The sequence below is a fragment of the Ostrinia furnacalis genome, unplaced genomic scaffold (assembly GCF_004193835.3).
Source record: "Ostrinia furnacalis isolate ACB-3 unplaced genomic scaffold, ASM419383v2 OfSCF1475, whole genome shotgun sequence".
Lineage (NCBI taxonomy): Eukaryota > Metazoa > Arthropoda > Insecta > Lepidoptera > Crambidae > Ostrinia > Ostrinia furnacalis.
In genome coordinates, this window is record NW_021131714.1 from 331,478 (window position 1) to 347,207 (window position 15,730).

General features: G+C 37.1%; 1 protein-coding gene across 1 annotated transcript in view; it reads right to left on the reverse strand.

The window, feature by feature from the left end:
* Positions 1-8,403, reverse strand: part of Dscam3 (Down syndrome cell adhesion molecule 3) — a 59,112-nt gene extending 50,709 nt beyond the window's left edge. The window contains exon 1 of the mRNA XM_028304674.1: positions 8,161-8,403. Coding sequence (XP_028160475.1) covers positions 8,161-8,403 — 243 coding nt within the window. The remainder of the gene's footprint in view (positions 1-8,160) is intronic.
* Between the last annotated feature and the right edge of the window lie 7,327 nt (positions 8,404-15,730).

Here is a 15,730-nt window from a genome sequence, read left to right on the forward strand (position 1 = left end):
ATGAAATTTTAAAAGTCCATACAATTTTGGCAGGAACACAGCATTCAAAAGGAAAAAAGTGTAGACAAAAATAAATAAATCTGCGTAATAGAGCAATAACGGAGTCAGAACAAAGCGTTTTGATTATGCTGCGCAAACAACGGCATGAAAACTATAAATAAAGCGAATAAAGTGCAAAATAAAATATTTCCATTACTCATGAAACTATTTAAGTGTGGCAACACAACGCACTCTCATATTTCAACCTGTATTGCGGCAGTTAAAAATGAATGTTGCTCGTCAAACAAAGTTTTGGAGTTCCACACTTTATTTTTAGTACGATACTAGCTTTCCGCCCGCGGCTTCGCCCGCGTGGAATTTTGTCTGTCACAGAAAAACTTTATCGCGCGCGTCCCTGTTTCAAAAACCGGGATAAAAACTATCCTATGTTCTTTCCCGGGACTCAAACTATCTCTATGCCAAATTTCATCAAAATCGGTTGCGAGGTTTAAGCGGGAAAGCGTAACAGACAGACAGACAGACAGACAGACAGAGTTACTTTCGCATTTATAATATTAGTTGGGATTGCAACGCTAAAAATATTGGTAAAGTCGGTCTATTGACATAGCTATTGATGTTTAATTAAATGTAGAGTCAAAGCCATTTTTTTTTTCTTTGAACATTGAGAAGATTTTTTCTATATTTCAGAAAAATATTGTTTTTAGTTTTGCAGAAGCTCATCTCGAAGTCACATTTTTGCATTGTGCATTCAAACAATTTTTCTAAGAGAGTAATTAGCTTATAAAATCTATGGATTAGCTTATAAATACTTTTCCGAATTCGAGTCTGTAAACATAACGGCGGATTAACGCGCCTGCGAATTATCGGGATTTATTTGCGCGCGCGCTGTAATTAAATGTTCGAAGGCGGGTAAATAACGATCCGGCTGTTTGCTCTATACTACACGAAACGAAAGCTAATGGATTGCAGTTTGACGGCTTGATAAAACAAACTGACTGATGGAAAAAGTAGGTATCGGATTCTAGGTAAATAGTTTTTTGTATGGAATGGAAAATAGGATGGCTATACTCTACAAATTCTACGGTTTTACTCCGCTCTACCCCGAAAAAATCGCCCATTATGGGGTAGCCTTTGGTAGGTAAATGAAGAATATTGGTAGGTATTACTGGTATTATTATTAGTATTGTAAGAGTTTACTCTCTTTTATGAATAATCCTGAAAACTTAAATATAAAATGTCACATTAGCAGTTAGGTATATTCTAATTTAGCAAAGCCTGTAAGTAATGACAGCTAGAACTACAGAATATTAACAATTAACCCTCCTCCCCAATATAGAATTTCCAAGTTGTCTATTGTCATGAAATAGAATGAAAGACCTTCAGAAGCAGGTCACTAGCAGATAGAAATCCGATTTATTTGCCGAATCCAAAGGCTAGTTAGTCTAATACACGCCGCATGTGGCCCAAACCGGATTTACAATCAACCAAAGAGTTTTCCTTTACAAATCTCAATGTTGCGCCGCACAAAGTGTCCTTACGAACAAAAACGTGTGTGACGGAGCGACGGACAGAGCCGAGTAAAAAATCTCGTTACTCGAAAACGGTTGGGGACATTTGAAACAATCTTATTTGCGATTCTCCTAAAAGGGCCCCGCTAACTAGGGGGACGCGGCAGGGTTGCGACCTCGTTAAAACAGCGGTAGAAAAGCTTTCGTTTTAATCCTTTTGGTCAAAAATAGGACGTTTTGTAAACCATAATGTCATCTTTATGTAAGAGAAGTAAAGCAATGTTGTATTTTTGAAAGACGTATTACACTTTTTATCACTGAAATGTTGGTGTATTTTGTGGTGATCTTTCATCCCAAATGAGTGGTTTTTGAGGCTACAATATCCCTTTGTGATGCATCAAATCAATTGCACGATAAACCTGAAAATGCGCATTTTTTTACCATGCTTGCCTCAACCAGTCTCTAACTGTATCTAAACGTGTAGGTCATTATATTGTACCTGCTTACTGACAATAGAGATGCACATTGCACAGCCCTAGCTGCTAAGGCATGTTGCATCATCCCTTCCAATCTGAAACAATCAAGGAGGGTCGCGTCGGACCTCCGTTGGCCTCAAGTTAAGCTTATTGTTGGTAAGCTAATACTTACGGGACTCTCGCAATGACTTTCATTTGAATAGTTTGTCCTAAACAAAGAAAAGAGCCACTATTGTTTACTATAAAGTAGGTAGGTATTTAAAGTTCATCATATTTAAAATATTCGAAAAGATTGCTCGTAACGCTGTATTGTAAAACAACGTCCAAAACATATCAAGTCTCACTGAAGTAAAGATTATGCTTCATATAGTAGAGATACTAGAGGTTCATACATTCTGTCTACATGCAGTCACGCGTTTTCAAACGCGCGAGTATTAAGTATTAACGCGTCATCAGAATCAGCTCTTAAACTCTTTTGAAACTCAATCGTAGATTAAGTTTAAATATTTAAACTCAACACTGCCCTGAATCTGTTCTTAGAGATTAATATTTAAGCACAATTCCGTACATGGGTCTTTCTAAGCATCCCCAACTAGTTGGTACATAAATAAAAACACCTCCAAGTTGCACAATATTTCAGTGTGTACACTGTTGATAAACTTGCGCCATACTTTAAAACTTGGCTGGAAGTAAATCCGTACTTTTCTACGAACAAAACAATTAGCTAATAAATCATACCAAACATTCAAATATACAACGCTTCCAAACTTTAAGTTTAAAAGAAAGTACATACATTAAGCATTCAGCTTGATATCAATCATTTAGAAACATAATTGAACCAATTTACAGACCTACCGTTATTTGGAACTGAAAACTTAATTGTACCTATTAACTTGAATACAAAAAAGCTTACGACTTCATCGAAGCAAATGAAATTGGTCTGAAAGTGTAAAATATTAACAATGTTATAATCGAATGAAGCAATTTAAAATTACCCTGTAATTTCACAATGAAGTCAAAATATATGTTATTGCGTAAATAATAGTGATATCGCAATATTGTAGTCTCCCTGGACGTCATCCCACGGGCCTCGGAGTGCAATGAACTGAGTGACGTCATTGTAGTGATGTGCGTCATCATACTCGTAGGTGGCATAATTTACGTTATCTATTCGAGAACTATGCATAATTAGGTGGTAAGTATAACTTATTTACACTTAATTTAGGTCACCTGATAATCATTATTATCCTAACACTCGTAAATATTATATTAAGATTGACATCTTATTTAGCGATTCCAGCAAAATTAATATCATTGTCGAATAAAAATTTTAAAAAGCTGATTTTAATCTAAATAAATAAAATAATTTCAGATTTACTAAGCCGTAGTGTCTTATATTATTCCCAATTTTGACGGATCTGAGAGTCATGCTCCCACGTCCCTGATTTGAAGAGGACGTGTATTTTTGTCAAATTACTTACCGGATCGAAAACTGACAGAAGGTAAATACGCCCGTATTCATAATTACTATAAGGTCTCACAGTGCGCGTGGACGCACAGGGTGTCACATGAACCAATTACAGAGCTCTATTCAACGCTGTGCGTTCACTTAAGCAAGCATCTTTTTTATGTGATAGGAGGCAAACGAGCAGACGGATCAGATCGTTTCTGAATACGGGCGTTAGGTATAAACTAGAGATGAAACGGATAGTTGTTTGGCCGGATACCGGATACCGGATATCCGGCCAGCTGCTAGGCCGGATAGCCGGATATCCAGCGGCCGGATAGTTGGCCCATTGTCTCATTGCATGTCGTGACGAGCTTATCGCCGCACAGAGGTGCTTCGAACGCGATAGACTAGACTAGTCACACTTTTCGAAAATCTAATTCGTACGAACAGAATATCAGATTTTGCCACTTGTCTAGGGGGCAGATCAATTCGGGCGATTTCGGTTGCCATCGTGAGTTTGTGATTGAATAGCGAAAATTAAATTAGTTGCTGCATAATCTGACTAAACTGCATCATGTCGTCAGACCATCAGTGAAATAAAAAGTAAAAAAACTAAAACCCAAGTACGACAAAAAACGACGCTGAAAAAGTATAAAATAAGATTTTCAGAATACTGAACTGAACAAAGTTGCTAATGTAGTTGCATAGTAATTTTCATGTTTGGAAAACCGCAGTCACACGTTGTCAAAGTGCTACGGTAGGTAGGTATATGTAACGTGTGACTACGCCTATTTTGTGAAACCCCATAAAGCCTATAGGTAACCAGCGGACAATTAAGACGCTTCTAATGATATGTCATTTGTCGAATTCTGATAAGTAGTTTAGAAGTTACGAGGGAACACATGAACATACATACATACATACATAGCCTGTCAAAATCATAACCCTCCTTTTGCTTTGCCGTAGTCGGGTAAAAAAAGATCGCCTAGGTATTTGGCAATATTTTGACATTAACAGGTATTTACTATTTATGTATTCGTCATTAGAGTGAAAATAGTCCAGAAAAAAAATAGTTTTTTGAAAGGCCTTAATATGGCTTTTTTGTAACTTTTTGGACTTTAAATAAAAACCGTCATTATTAAAGCCATTTTATTGATATTTACCTCAAAGATTTATGTATTTCATTTTATTAATAGGAAATTGTCGTAGTTTTTTAATATCCGGTATCCGGCCGGATAGTAAATTTAGGCCGGATATCCGGCCTACCGGATAGTTACCGGATATCCGTTTCATCTCTAGTATAAACCCAGGAATACACATTAATTGAAAATCGAGCAGTGTTCATAATATTATCCGGTGTAATCCTACTGTCGAGGACTTCCAACCACATCAAAGGTCGAGCCCAGTCAGATGCACGTTAAAGTTTCCTCATTCAATATTAATTGGCCAGTAATGAGGATCATTTCGATTTTTAGCTGTGAATGCAGATTTATAGGGCTAAGAAACCCTTAATACACAGTGCAAAAATTTTTGTTCTACGACAAAAATTGACGAAGTTATGGCCAAATTACTAAAAAAGTTCACTGACCGCCCGGCGCGGGGACGATGACGTCATTATATCCGATCCGAACGCTGCCGGCGTACTGCGTGGATAGAAAATATTTTTTTCTAGCCAAATTATCAGTTTTAGAGAAAAACTTGTAATGACATTTATTCATCAGAATAAAGTAAGCTATCGATAGGTAATTTTTAAAAATGGAAATTGTGAAAAATAACGCAAAAAATCCATACGCTCATACGATTCAATGGCACGCAGAGACGCGATTGGGGTCTCCGCGGTGGTATATTTGGCGATTTATTCAAATAAAGTGTCCTGCGAGTTTATGTTTGTCTTGATGTGTCAGTTTTATCATTAGCTAATTTACTACCTAGATTGTATAAATTAACTTTTACCATTAGTACCTACTAGTAGATAACTCCATAATTAATCATAGAGCTGTCCCACTAACCTTTTATCAAATCTACCTTAACAAACCGAATTGCATTTAAGTATATCTAGAGTAAACATAAATAACTTGTATGATTTTTGCAACATTGAGCGTGACCCAGTTTATTATTTTTGTTTACGCAGACACTGTATGTTGGATGTTTTTAATAAAGTTTGTAGAACAAGCAATATTATGTAGCACATTGTATTGATTTTAAATCTTAAATGTAACTTGTGTAGATTTTAATTTTTAATTATATATTATTATGTATAAATATTAGATTATATACATATTTTGCTAGAAATAGTTCTATTAATAAAGTAATGTAAGCCTTTTTTTGCCTGAGATACAGGAATTATAATTCTTAGTTCAGGCACGTATGTACTTTTACCTATTATAGTTTAATATTAGCCTATTGTTAAAAACTGTCAATAAGTTATTCAATAAAGAAATTTATTTATTTATTTATTTATTTATTTATATTATCAACTTTTTCAATTATTACGGATTAATCTGCCTGTTTTTTATCCTTTGCTCTGAATTTTTTTAAATTATATTGTTCAATGGATTATACTCATATTTGCATAAATAATTATTTAGCTCAGAGTTTGAAAAATCAAATAGTGATAAAAAAAATATGTTATTCATTCATGTTATATGTACAGCTAAGTTACTCAATTAATGTTTGCCAACACACTACGTATTCCCGGATAGTATAGAATAGTATAATATTATACTATTATGCTACATCAGTATAAATGGTAATCTAAATCTAATCATGTGGGCAGTTTCTGAAATGCATGATGACGTCATTACAGAGCTCATTGCGTTATTATACAGTCCATTATATTTGTACTATGTGAGTTAGTAACTATTTAATCTCTTTGTATGTGACGGAGTGCACAGCTAAACTACTAGGTACTTATACTCGTAAAAGTAAAAGTTTCCTAAGTAATATGTAATCTGTACTGTACTCTACAAAATTGCTTATTTACCTATGAGTTAATTAAATTATCAATCGTTATCTATCCCTAATCCATGGGACGACGACTATACGGACGTATGGTACCTGTATTTCCCTTTCTTGCATGTTACATTGTGTAGACACGTTACGGGTCTGCATAAAGCTATGAAATGTCGCGGAAAAGAGCGTTAAGTGACGGCGCCATGTTGAAAAGGCTCGCGTGAGCTCAAAACAGCTGTATTTGAGCTGCTGAATGCCGTAAGTTTGCTGGACGCATCAAAAGCACGTGTGACTGTGGTAAACATATACCTAAATATTAAGTATACATGGGTATTTTATTTTACATTGGATCGCATTTAGACGAGGTTTTATTTGCAGATAATTTTGTTTGATCATTAAATAAATATGGAGCAAATAAACTTAGGTCTGAGTATTTCGGTAAACAATTCTGATTTATTCTCACTTTCATCTTGAACAAGGGTATGTTCAGCTGCTCATCGGCCAAATTTTAATGAGGCCCTTTATGAAGAAGTAATAATGTTCGAGCATAACGATTAATGATCAAACAGTGTAAAATTATTTTGTCTAGATTGTTTATTGTTTTGAGTACACTAAGAACATTCTAAACTACAATTTTCTGATTGTCTGAAAATATGAAAATTTGATTGAACATTACAGGCATAAAGTACTTAGGTACTTATAATACTTAGGTACGTATAATAATCTCATCGTCATTAGGTAATTTAATAGCCACTGCAGGTCGAACCTCTCTTATTTACCAGAGGCAAATGTAGGATTTGGCCTACAATTTCTACTATTTTGGAAGGCCTGACGTTTGCATATTTCTCCCTTAATGTAGTCGCCTATTACAACATCCACGGGAAGAGTGGAGGCTGTCTTATTCTACTCTGCTGGAATCACATGGCTAATAAATGACTCCTCTTACAAAGGTGTTACCAATTAGGTCATAATAGGGATGTTTCCTGGGTAAAAAAGCAAGAGTTTTAATTATTATTCCGTCAGTTAGTTTATTAAAAACTACTCGACACGTATTTTTTCACTTTTTAAAACTAATGAAAATGTAAAGAGATAAAGCGTGCCAAAGTTCTAAAGAAAAGGCTCGTGACGTCAGTGAGTGCGTAAAAGTGCAGCACTTTTTGACGTCGCGCGGAACTTCAGAGCAGCTATAACTTTGTAATTATTTGTTTGATTGACAATTAAAAATATACGTGTCCAATATTATTTATAGTAAAATTGACGGACTAAAAAAAGGACATCATCCACGTTTCATATATTTTTGGTCCAAAATCAAAAGTGCCGGCCAACAAAAAAAAGTGCTGTATTCTGACAGAATATGTCTGCCTTAGCATTTGTTACTATGGCACCAAAGCCGTGGCTCCACTGTGCGTCGAGTATTTGAGATCTAAAAGTCATCGATATTCATACATTTTTTGTTCAAAATCAAAAGTGTCGGCCAATAAAAAAAAGTGTTGTATTCTGACAGAATACGTCCGCCTTAGCATTTGTTACTATGGCACCAAAGCTGTAGCACCACTGTGCGTCGTAGTATTAATTATCAAAGTCAGTCGTTTCATATATTTTTAGAACTCAAATACTACGATGCACAGTGGTGCTACGGCTTTGGTGCCATAGTAATAAATGCTAAGGCAGACGTATTCTATCAGAATACAGCACTTTTATTTTTTGGCCGGCACTTTTGATTTTGGACCAAAATGGATGATGTCCTTTGTTTAGGAAACTAGCCTATTGTTACCTGCGTGTGCGGCTGCGCGTGCGCCGTGAGATGCGCGCGCACGGCGAGGTGCAGGCGCAGCGTGACGTGCCCGTGCGCGTTGGCGGCGCGGCACGCCCAGCGGCCGCCGTCCGCCGCCTCAGCGCGCCGCACGCCCAGAGCGTCCGCCGCGCGGCTGTAGCGCCCGCCGCCCTCGCCGTCGCGCACCTCGCGTAGCACGCCGCCGCCGGTCTCGCGGTACCACCTGACAAACACCATCATCATCATTCAAGTGAAATAATTATTATTACTGACGGGACTGCTACCATGTATTTTTTTTAGTAGATAGGTAGATATTTATTTGCATCACCATAATGTAACATAATAACCGATATTTCGGCACTGTTGCAAGCGCCATGGTCGCTTAGCAATAATTGCATAGCGCAACAGTGCCGAAATATCGGAAACTCAAAATTAAGGTACATGGTAGCAATCCCGTCAGTAATAATAATAATTTTAATTACCATGAAAGTTTAAAACAATATATCATTTAAGTGAAATCGGCAGTGGGGGACGGCTAATGTTACTGCACCAGACAGTCTGTCAACAGACAGAGATGGCGGGAGATCGTGCGGAGAGTTTTATCCACCTCTACAACCGATGTGAACAACGCCTTAACGTGACCGCGACCGCTCTGCCAAGAGCGAAACGAATAAGAAGAATCATTATTATTAGTCCATAGCTGGACATAGCCTCCTCTAATTTACACGGTCTTTGGCTTGTCGCATGTAATTTCTACTTTGACTTTGACGTCCACTGCTGGACAAAGGCCTCAAGGATTTCCACAATGACCGATTCTGCGCCGCCCGCATCCAGGCATTTCCGTAGACCTTCACCAGATCGTCACCAAATGATGCCTGTGAGGTGCTGTGAACATGGAAAAAAAAAAAATTTCTGTGAGGTGTAGACACCTCACAGAACATTTTCCATGTTCTGTGGTCTACTTAGTGGAAAGCCTGCCTACATTACGTCTTCCGGCCCTTGGCCGCCACTTGAGGACTTTTTTGCCCCAGAAATTACCATCATCAAATAGCAGTCCATAGCTGTACACGACCTCTCGTACACGCCAATTTAAACAGTCTTTGGCTTGTCGCATGTAAACTTTTCGTAAACACGTGCCAGAATTCCATATCTTTGGGGTATCATAACTCTGCTAGCGATTTTTCGTTGAAAAATGAAATGTTTTTTCGAGCAGCTTCTAATATTCATCACTATCGTAATCTTAGCCTGCAGCTTAGCGTTTAGTTAGTTCAAAAACTACTGATCCGACAGTTTTGTAAATAAATCCTGTCATGACTTTTATAGGAAAGGGCTAGCGTGCTCAAATCCCGCTTACCAAGCTACGAATTACAAGATTAACAAAAGGCGTTTCCGGAGCCCGGAACTGTCAGGGCGCAACACCCTCGACACAATAAAAAGGATGTGGCTGTTCGCTCGAGGGGCATTCGACAGCTCAATGGGCGGTCAAACAAAAGGTTTGAATTAATAACCGCCTGGATTTAATTCAAGCATGAATGCGAAGGAGTTAAGTGCAGCGTACGAGTACACTTCAGCGAAAGCGCTATTGATTGGATTTTTTTTCTATTTCATATTCTGACATATCGGTAACGTAATCGCGTGACATACTTACATTACTGCATGTAATTTTGGTATGATGTTATTTGATGATGGAATCTATGTAAATATAAATTGTTCGAAATATACGAATTGGGGTTTAAAAGTGAATCTAAGTTAAAACTCTGAGGTAATTTTGCCAGGTATTAGTATAAGAGACAGGCCGGCAAAAAGTTAATTACTCAATTAACCTGAATTCAATATCATCCGCCTTTTCTCGGTAAAGAGAGCCGAAGGCTTTGGGCATTTTTAGAATATCTTTTCGTTATTATGATTGTAAATCGGGTAAGTAGTTACCGCACACAGCAGCGGGTAGTATTTACATTATAAAGGTACTATTACCACATTAGTACTACTAAATACCTGTAATTGAGGTCATATACGTATCATGTGTTAATTATATCATGCATCAATATAAAGTAAATATAGCTGCCAAGTTTCTAGGACAACGTAGAAAAAAATGTTTTCTGAAAATCATAAATTATATTGAATAATTCCTAAATTACTGCAGCAATAACCATTTATTTTTGCATAAAGGTAGACGTTATAGTGATAGGTAAATTTATTTACAAAATTCTGACTTAATGTAATTTTTTTAGAAAATATGCTTCTAAAACTGTTTTTTTTTTATTAAATCCCAAAATCGAATATTTCTTCGAAACTAAACAAATACAACTACTAGTTCCTTCATCAATTTTATACATAATAGTAATATCTAACGATTGAATTAATAAAACAGGGATGTCCGCTTCTAAGCCAAAATAAAACACTGTGCACTGTGTAGGTTTGTTGTCGAAACAAAAAGAAGAAGAAGAAGTACTACCAAAGGGATATTATAATTAACTTGAAAAAATCGAACTGCCGAAGGTGGGAGTAATTTCTTTTTCAAGTTATTTATAATGTAGTTTGAGATGCGACTCTAAAGGCTAAGGTTGGGTTGCACCATCTTACTTTGACTCTAACAAACGTCAAAAGTCTGTCAAAATCCATAGTAAGATGGTGCAACTCAGCCTAAGAAAATTTAATAACTACAAAGGGATATGAAAAAATCACATTAACAGTGAGTACATATTTTTTATTTCGTAATCACTTAGCTTTCGTACGCCCTAAGTCCTAGGTACTCGCGCGGTTGCCAGGACACGGCACGTGCCGGCGGGGCACCAATAGAGAGCAAGATCCACGGATCCTTGGCAAGTAGGGCTTCGCAAATATCAATATTAGTTGCGATACTATTTTAAGCTTTCGTCCTCATTTTATTGAGATAAATATAGGTACTGAGAGATACGAGATACGAGGGAGAGAGATACTCGGATAACAGCACAGTTTCTAAACTGACTGTGGCATACATTATTGTACTTTTAATAAGGAAGTGTAGGTATGGTGTCCTATGAGTGCTGTCGACTGGACATAATATTTTTATTGATTTTAAAAACTAAAATAACATTTCTCTACAGAGTGGAAGTACCTATGACGAACACAAGCATTTACCCGGAACAACGGAAGTGTAATTTCCAATAGGATTTAATAAAATAATGTTTTTAAAATGTAATAAATTTGGCAAGTACAAAGTAATAGCTGTAAGAGTACTTTAATTTAAAAAGCTCATAAATGTATATAAAACATTTACATTCATAACATTCTTAATTAACAATAACTCGATATTCAATACCGTTGCCATTAATTTTATAGTACCGAATATTGAATACATTCAGACTGAAGTTAAATTCACCGTAATCACTCTGTTATGTGACGTTATTAACATCTGTCCTATTAAATTATGTATTTGTGTCAAGCCAAGGTTCTAGAATGGGTGTGTGTATTAGCGCCGCGAGTTCCCGGAAGGGTAGTGTCTAGTTTCAAAGGAGCTTTGTGCTGACAGCGAGACCTAACTAAATTTACTAACAATTAACTCGTATTTGAATTTATTGTAACCGATTTATAAGTTAACACTTAAATTATTCGATATTCTTTTTGTTGTCAATTAAGATGGTTTTCATATGCCTGTAATAAAACATGAAGTCTAACAGCAGCAGTAAATATTCCAAAATTATGATTTTATAGGGATAAGCTTTTAGGCCACGTCAATATCACAAATCCGTGAGCTTTTATTGATTCATTCCTCATCATTAAAATACATGAGGGATCGTTATTTTTGAACCCGAATCAAATCACGTCAGATGTTTATTTACCCTTATTTTCTGATCCGCACTGAATGATGGCTACGGTACGGTTTTTCCTGCTAGTATTTTTGGACAAGATTATTCGATTGGCCACCTTAGGGGCAATCTATGTAAAGTAGGACTATCAGCTTGGACCGACCTACATACTCGTACATACAAACGGCTATTCGAAGTCGTTATCTACTTCTACAGCCGTTTCTGTGCCGCTCTACGCAATAACCTTTCGGCGAGTTCGCTTCGATATGGCTGAACCCAATAGAATTTTACTACTTAACCGACTGTTAACGGTGTCCATGGCCGAACATTCGTTGCTATCACTCAATGATCATCACTTACCATCAGGTGAGGTACAGGCCAAGAGCTTCCTCGTTGTGTATAAAAAAAAATGAAGGTCGCAAGTCCGGTCATTTGGGCGGATTTTATTGAAAACTAGCTTTCCGCCCGCGGCTTCGCCCGCGTGGAATTTTGTCTGTCACAGAAAAACTTTATCGCGCGCGTCCCTGTTTCAAAAACCGGGATAAAAACTATCCTATGTTCTTTCCCGGGACTCAAACTATCTCTATGCCAAATTTCATCAAAATCGGTTGCGAGGTTTAAGCGGGAAAGCGTAACAGACAGACAGACAGACAGACAGACAGACAGAGTTACTTTCGCATTTATAATATTAGTTGGGATGGGATTCTTGACAGGATTTGTTTGTGATTTTTTTTTACAGTGAACTTTATTATTTACACAAGCTTTTGCTTAAATTAGAGCTAAAGAATTACTAATAAAAGAGCTAAAGAAGAAAATATTTTTTTTTGTATCTTATCGACTTGAAATCATGCAAATTGCGATCGGTTACGTATGTGCAATATTAATATGTAATTAACTAAGAGACAACCAACGTTAGGAATCTGAAGAGGTTTAGGTAGAGTTAATTGGTAGAGGGTTCGGCTCGGCTCCGACTACTCGGAATCTCCGATAATTGTATGAACAGTTTGAGCAATGGATTGTTTCTGGGACCATTTGTTTAGAAAATCTATTTAGTTTCTAGACGTTTCGTTGTATTTTAGATAAAAAAATATTTTATAAAAAAACAAAGAACTCTTTGAAATATTTACTCGGCGGATTATTTTTAAACTGATGTTGTGAATTCTGAACCTTCACGCTATGAATTTTCAATAACCATTTTTTTATAAAAGCAACAAAAAATGAATTACAAACAGAAAAACAGACTGACTTAAAAAGAATTGAGCTCAATACAAAAAGCTTGCCTACATCAAAAATTGCTTTTCAGCAGTGAGTTATTTTTGAACAACAAAAACATTTCGGTTACGGCTAACTGGTGCAGCGTGGCATGTGGTTTGTGGTCAGGCATAAACTAGGGCTTGTCCTGGGGCGGTCCTGCGGGCGCGTGCATTATGGTAATCTGCGCCAATCACGCGCGGCGGCGTGTGGCCTTTGATCTCAGGCGGGTGACGTACACTCAGCTTGAACTTACGCACAAACATTATACTCGTAGTGAGGTCTCACAGTGCGCGTGAAAGCATAGGGTGACACACGAATCAATCACAGAACTCTATTCAACGATGTGCGTTCGATTTACTGGTTCTTCAGCTGTTCTGAATGTCAGCCGCTTTGTGTCATCCACTAAAGGTCATTTTTAACTGTGATACGTACCCAGACCCAGATTTAAAAAGTTTGATGGTTAAATTAACAATTTAAACCAAAATAGGTACATTAAATGTACGAGTACAAAGTGAAGTCAGCATAGTGCTAATTGTATTGAAAAGTTAGTTTAGAGATTAGGCAAATATTGTTATTTTTAATGTTAAATTTTACTACTTTTCTAATTTGTGTTAGTTGTCAATTTCTAGACCTGACTGTACACTGTGTGTGAGTTTGTGGACATAGACACGTGCGACGTAGGTAGTATAGAATAAGTAGCCATGTGATGTCCGTGGGAAAAGTGTACTGATGCACGCGGCTGGTGGCCGCTGGACGAGGGTAGTGTGGATTTGACAAGCTGATTAACGTTCGGTGGTGCTTGCCCGGACTTGTTTGAGTGTGGAACACTTATTTTTGGGTTATTTGTACCTATACTAAAGCCCGGTCCGTGAGCACGTAGAATTTTGTCCAATGACCCCTAGCTACCCATCCTTATCGCTCGCGCGTAATTATATTGCTGTCGCGACTGTGCGACTGGCACCCGCAGTGAGTTTGCGAGCGCGATAACAACATAATTACGCGCAAGCGATATGGATGGGTAGCTTGGGGTCATTGGACAAAATTCTACGTGCTCACGGACCAGACTATAGCTATAATACTATTATGTCCCAATGTTTTTCAATATGAGAAAAGTATTTACATTGTGGCTAACTTTTTCTTCTTTGCCTAGCCCATTCCCATTTTATTTGGAGTCGGCCCTCCGTATCTTGCGTCTACATGCCAGTGGCGTAGCTTGGGGGGGGGCAGGGGGGGCNCCAGTGGCGTAGCTTGGGGGGGGGCAGGGGGGGCCATGGCCCCGGGCGGCATATGAAAGGGGGCGGCGGATAAGAAAAAAAACATTGCATGAACAAGAAAAAAAAGGTCGACTATGTCTACGTTGAGACTAACAAATCTAGCTATACTGGCAATTGAAAATGAGATACAATTTGATATCGACGATTGTGTAAAAGATTTTGCTTTGAAAAAAGCACGAAGAGTAAATTTTTAATCTATTTTTTTAAGTAATAGCACAGAATAATAATAAGTACTACGTACAGAAGTTTTACTTCGCGAAGATATTTAAAAAAATGTATGCTCAATGTCATTAACAATATGGTGTAATTTAGCCTGTCTCAAGAGTCAAGCACCATTTTGTTGACAAACGTCAGTGATCGGCACTGCGCCGAAGCTATAGGGCTGACTTCGGTAAAACGATGTGACGTGAAATGCCAAACTGCGTACAATGGCGGAGGAAATACATGATTTAGCATGAATTATCAAGAACAATATTACCTAACTACTTATTTACCTCTCAGTGTCTTGAGGCAACTTAAAAAAGTACATGTGTTTTTATTATTATTTACTCAGTTAAATACTGCACAGTATTTAGCACACCATTTTCTTTATTTTCTTCCATCATACACAAGAATACGCGTGATAACGCATGCGTGAGTCAATGTTCGCTCGTATGTGAGGCCTTGTCAAATAGTATCCTGTAGGTGGGCCATCGCGCGTGTTTTGTTTTCGATGTAAACTCGCGGAGATGAATAGGCCTGGTAATAGTAACAAAAATATTTAAGGAGCTTACTTACCCCTCTAAAACTCTTGCGCCACAGATAATCTTTCGTGATTTCTCTTGTTACAAACCGAAATAAAAAAGTGGTTTGTAAATAGTTAAAGCCATATCTAAGCTACTTTTAACCCTTAACTGGTATCGTGGGGGCCGCCCGGCCCCCATACTATGTTTGCTTCCAGCAAGTATGTTTTACCCATATACTTGAATTAATGTTCATAAATGGTATATATCAGGCTAGTTCTACGTAATCGTTTAGTTTTTACTTTATATTAACCTTCTTACGTGTGTACCACAAGAGATTACATAATAACTAGTAAGAACTTTTTACGTAATATTTTTTTTACGTTACAAATATCCATGTAACCCATCGTTTCGAACGTTTTAACCAAAAATATTAATATTTTAATTAATCCATAGTATGTGAACTTCATAATAAATAAAGTTTTATAGTAATATTTTATAAAAAATAATTAGCATTTCATAACAATAAAAA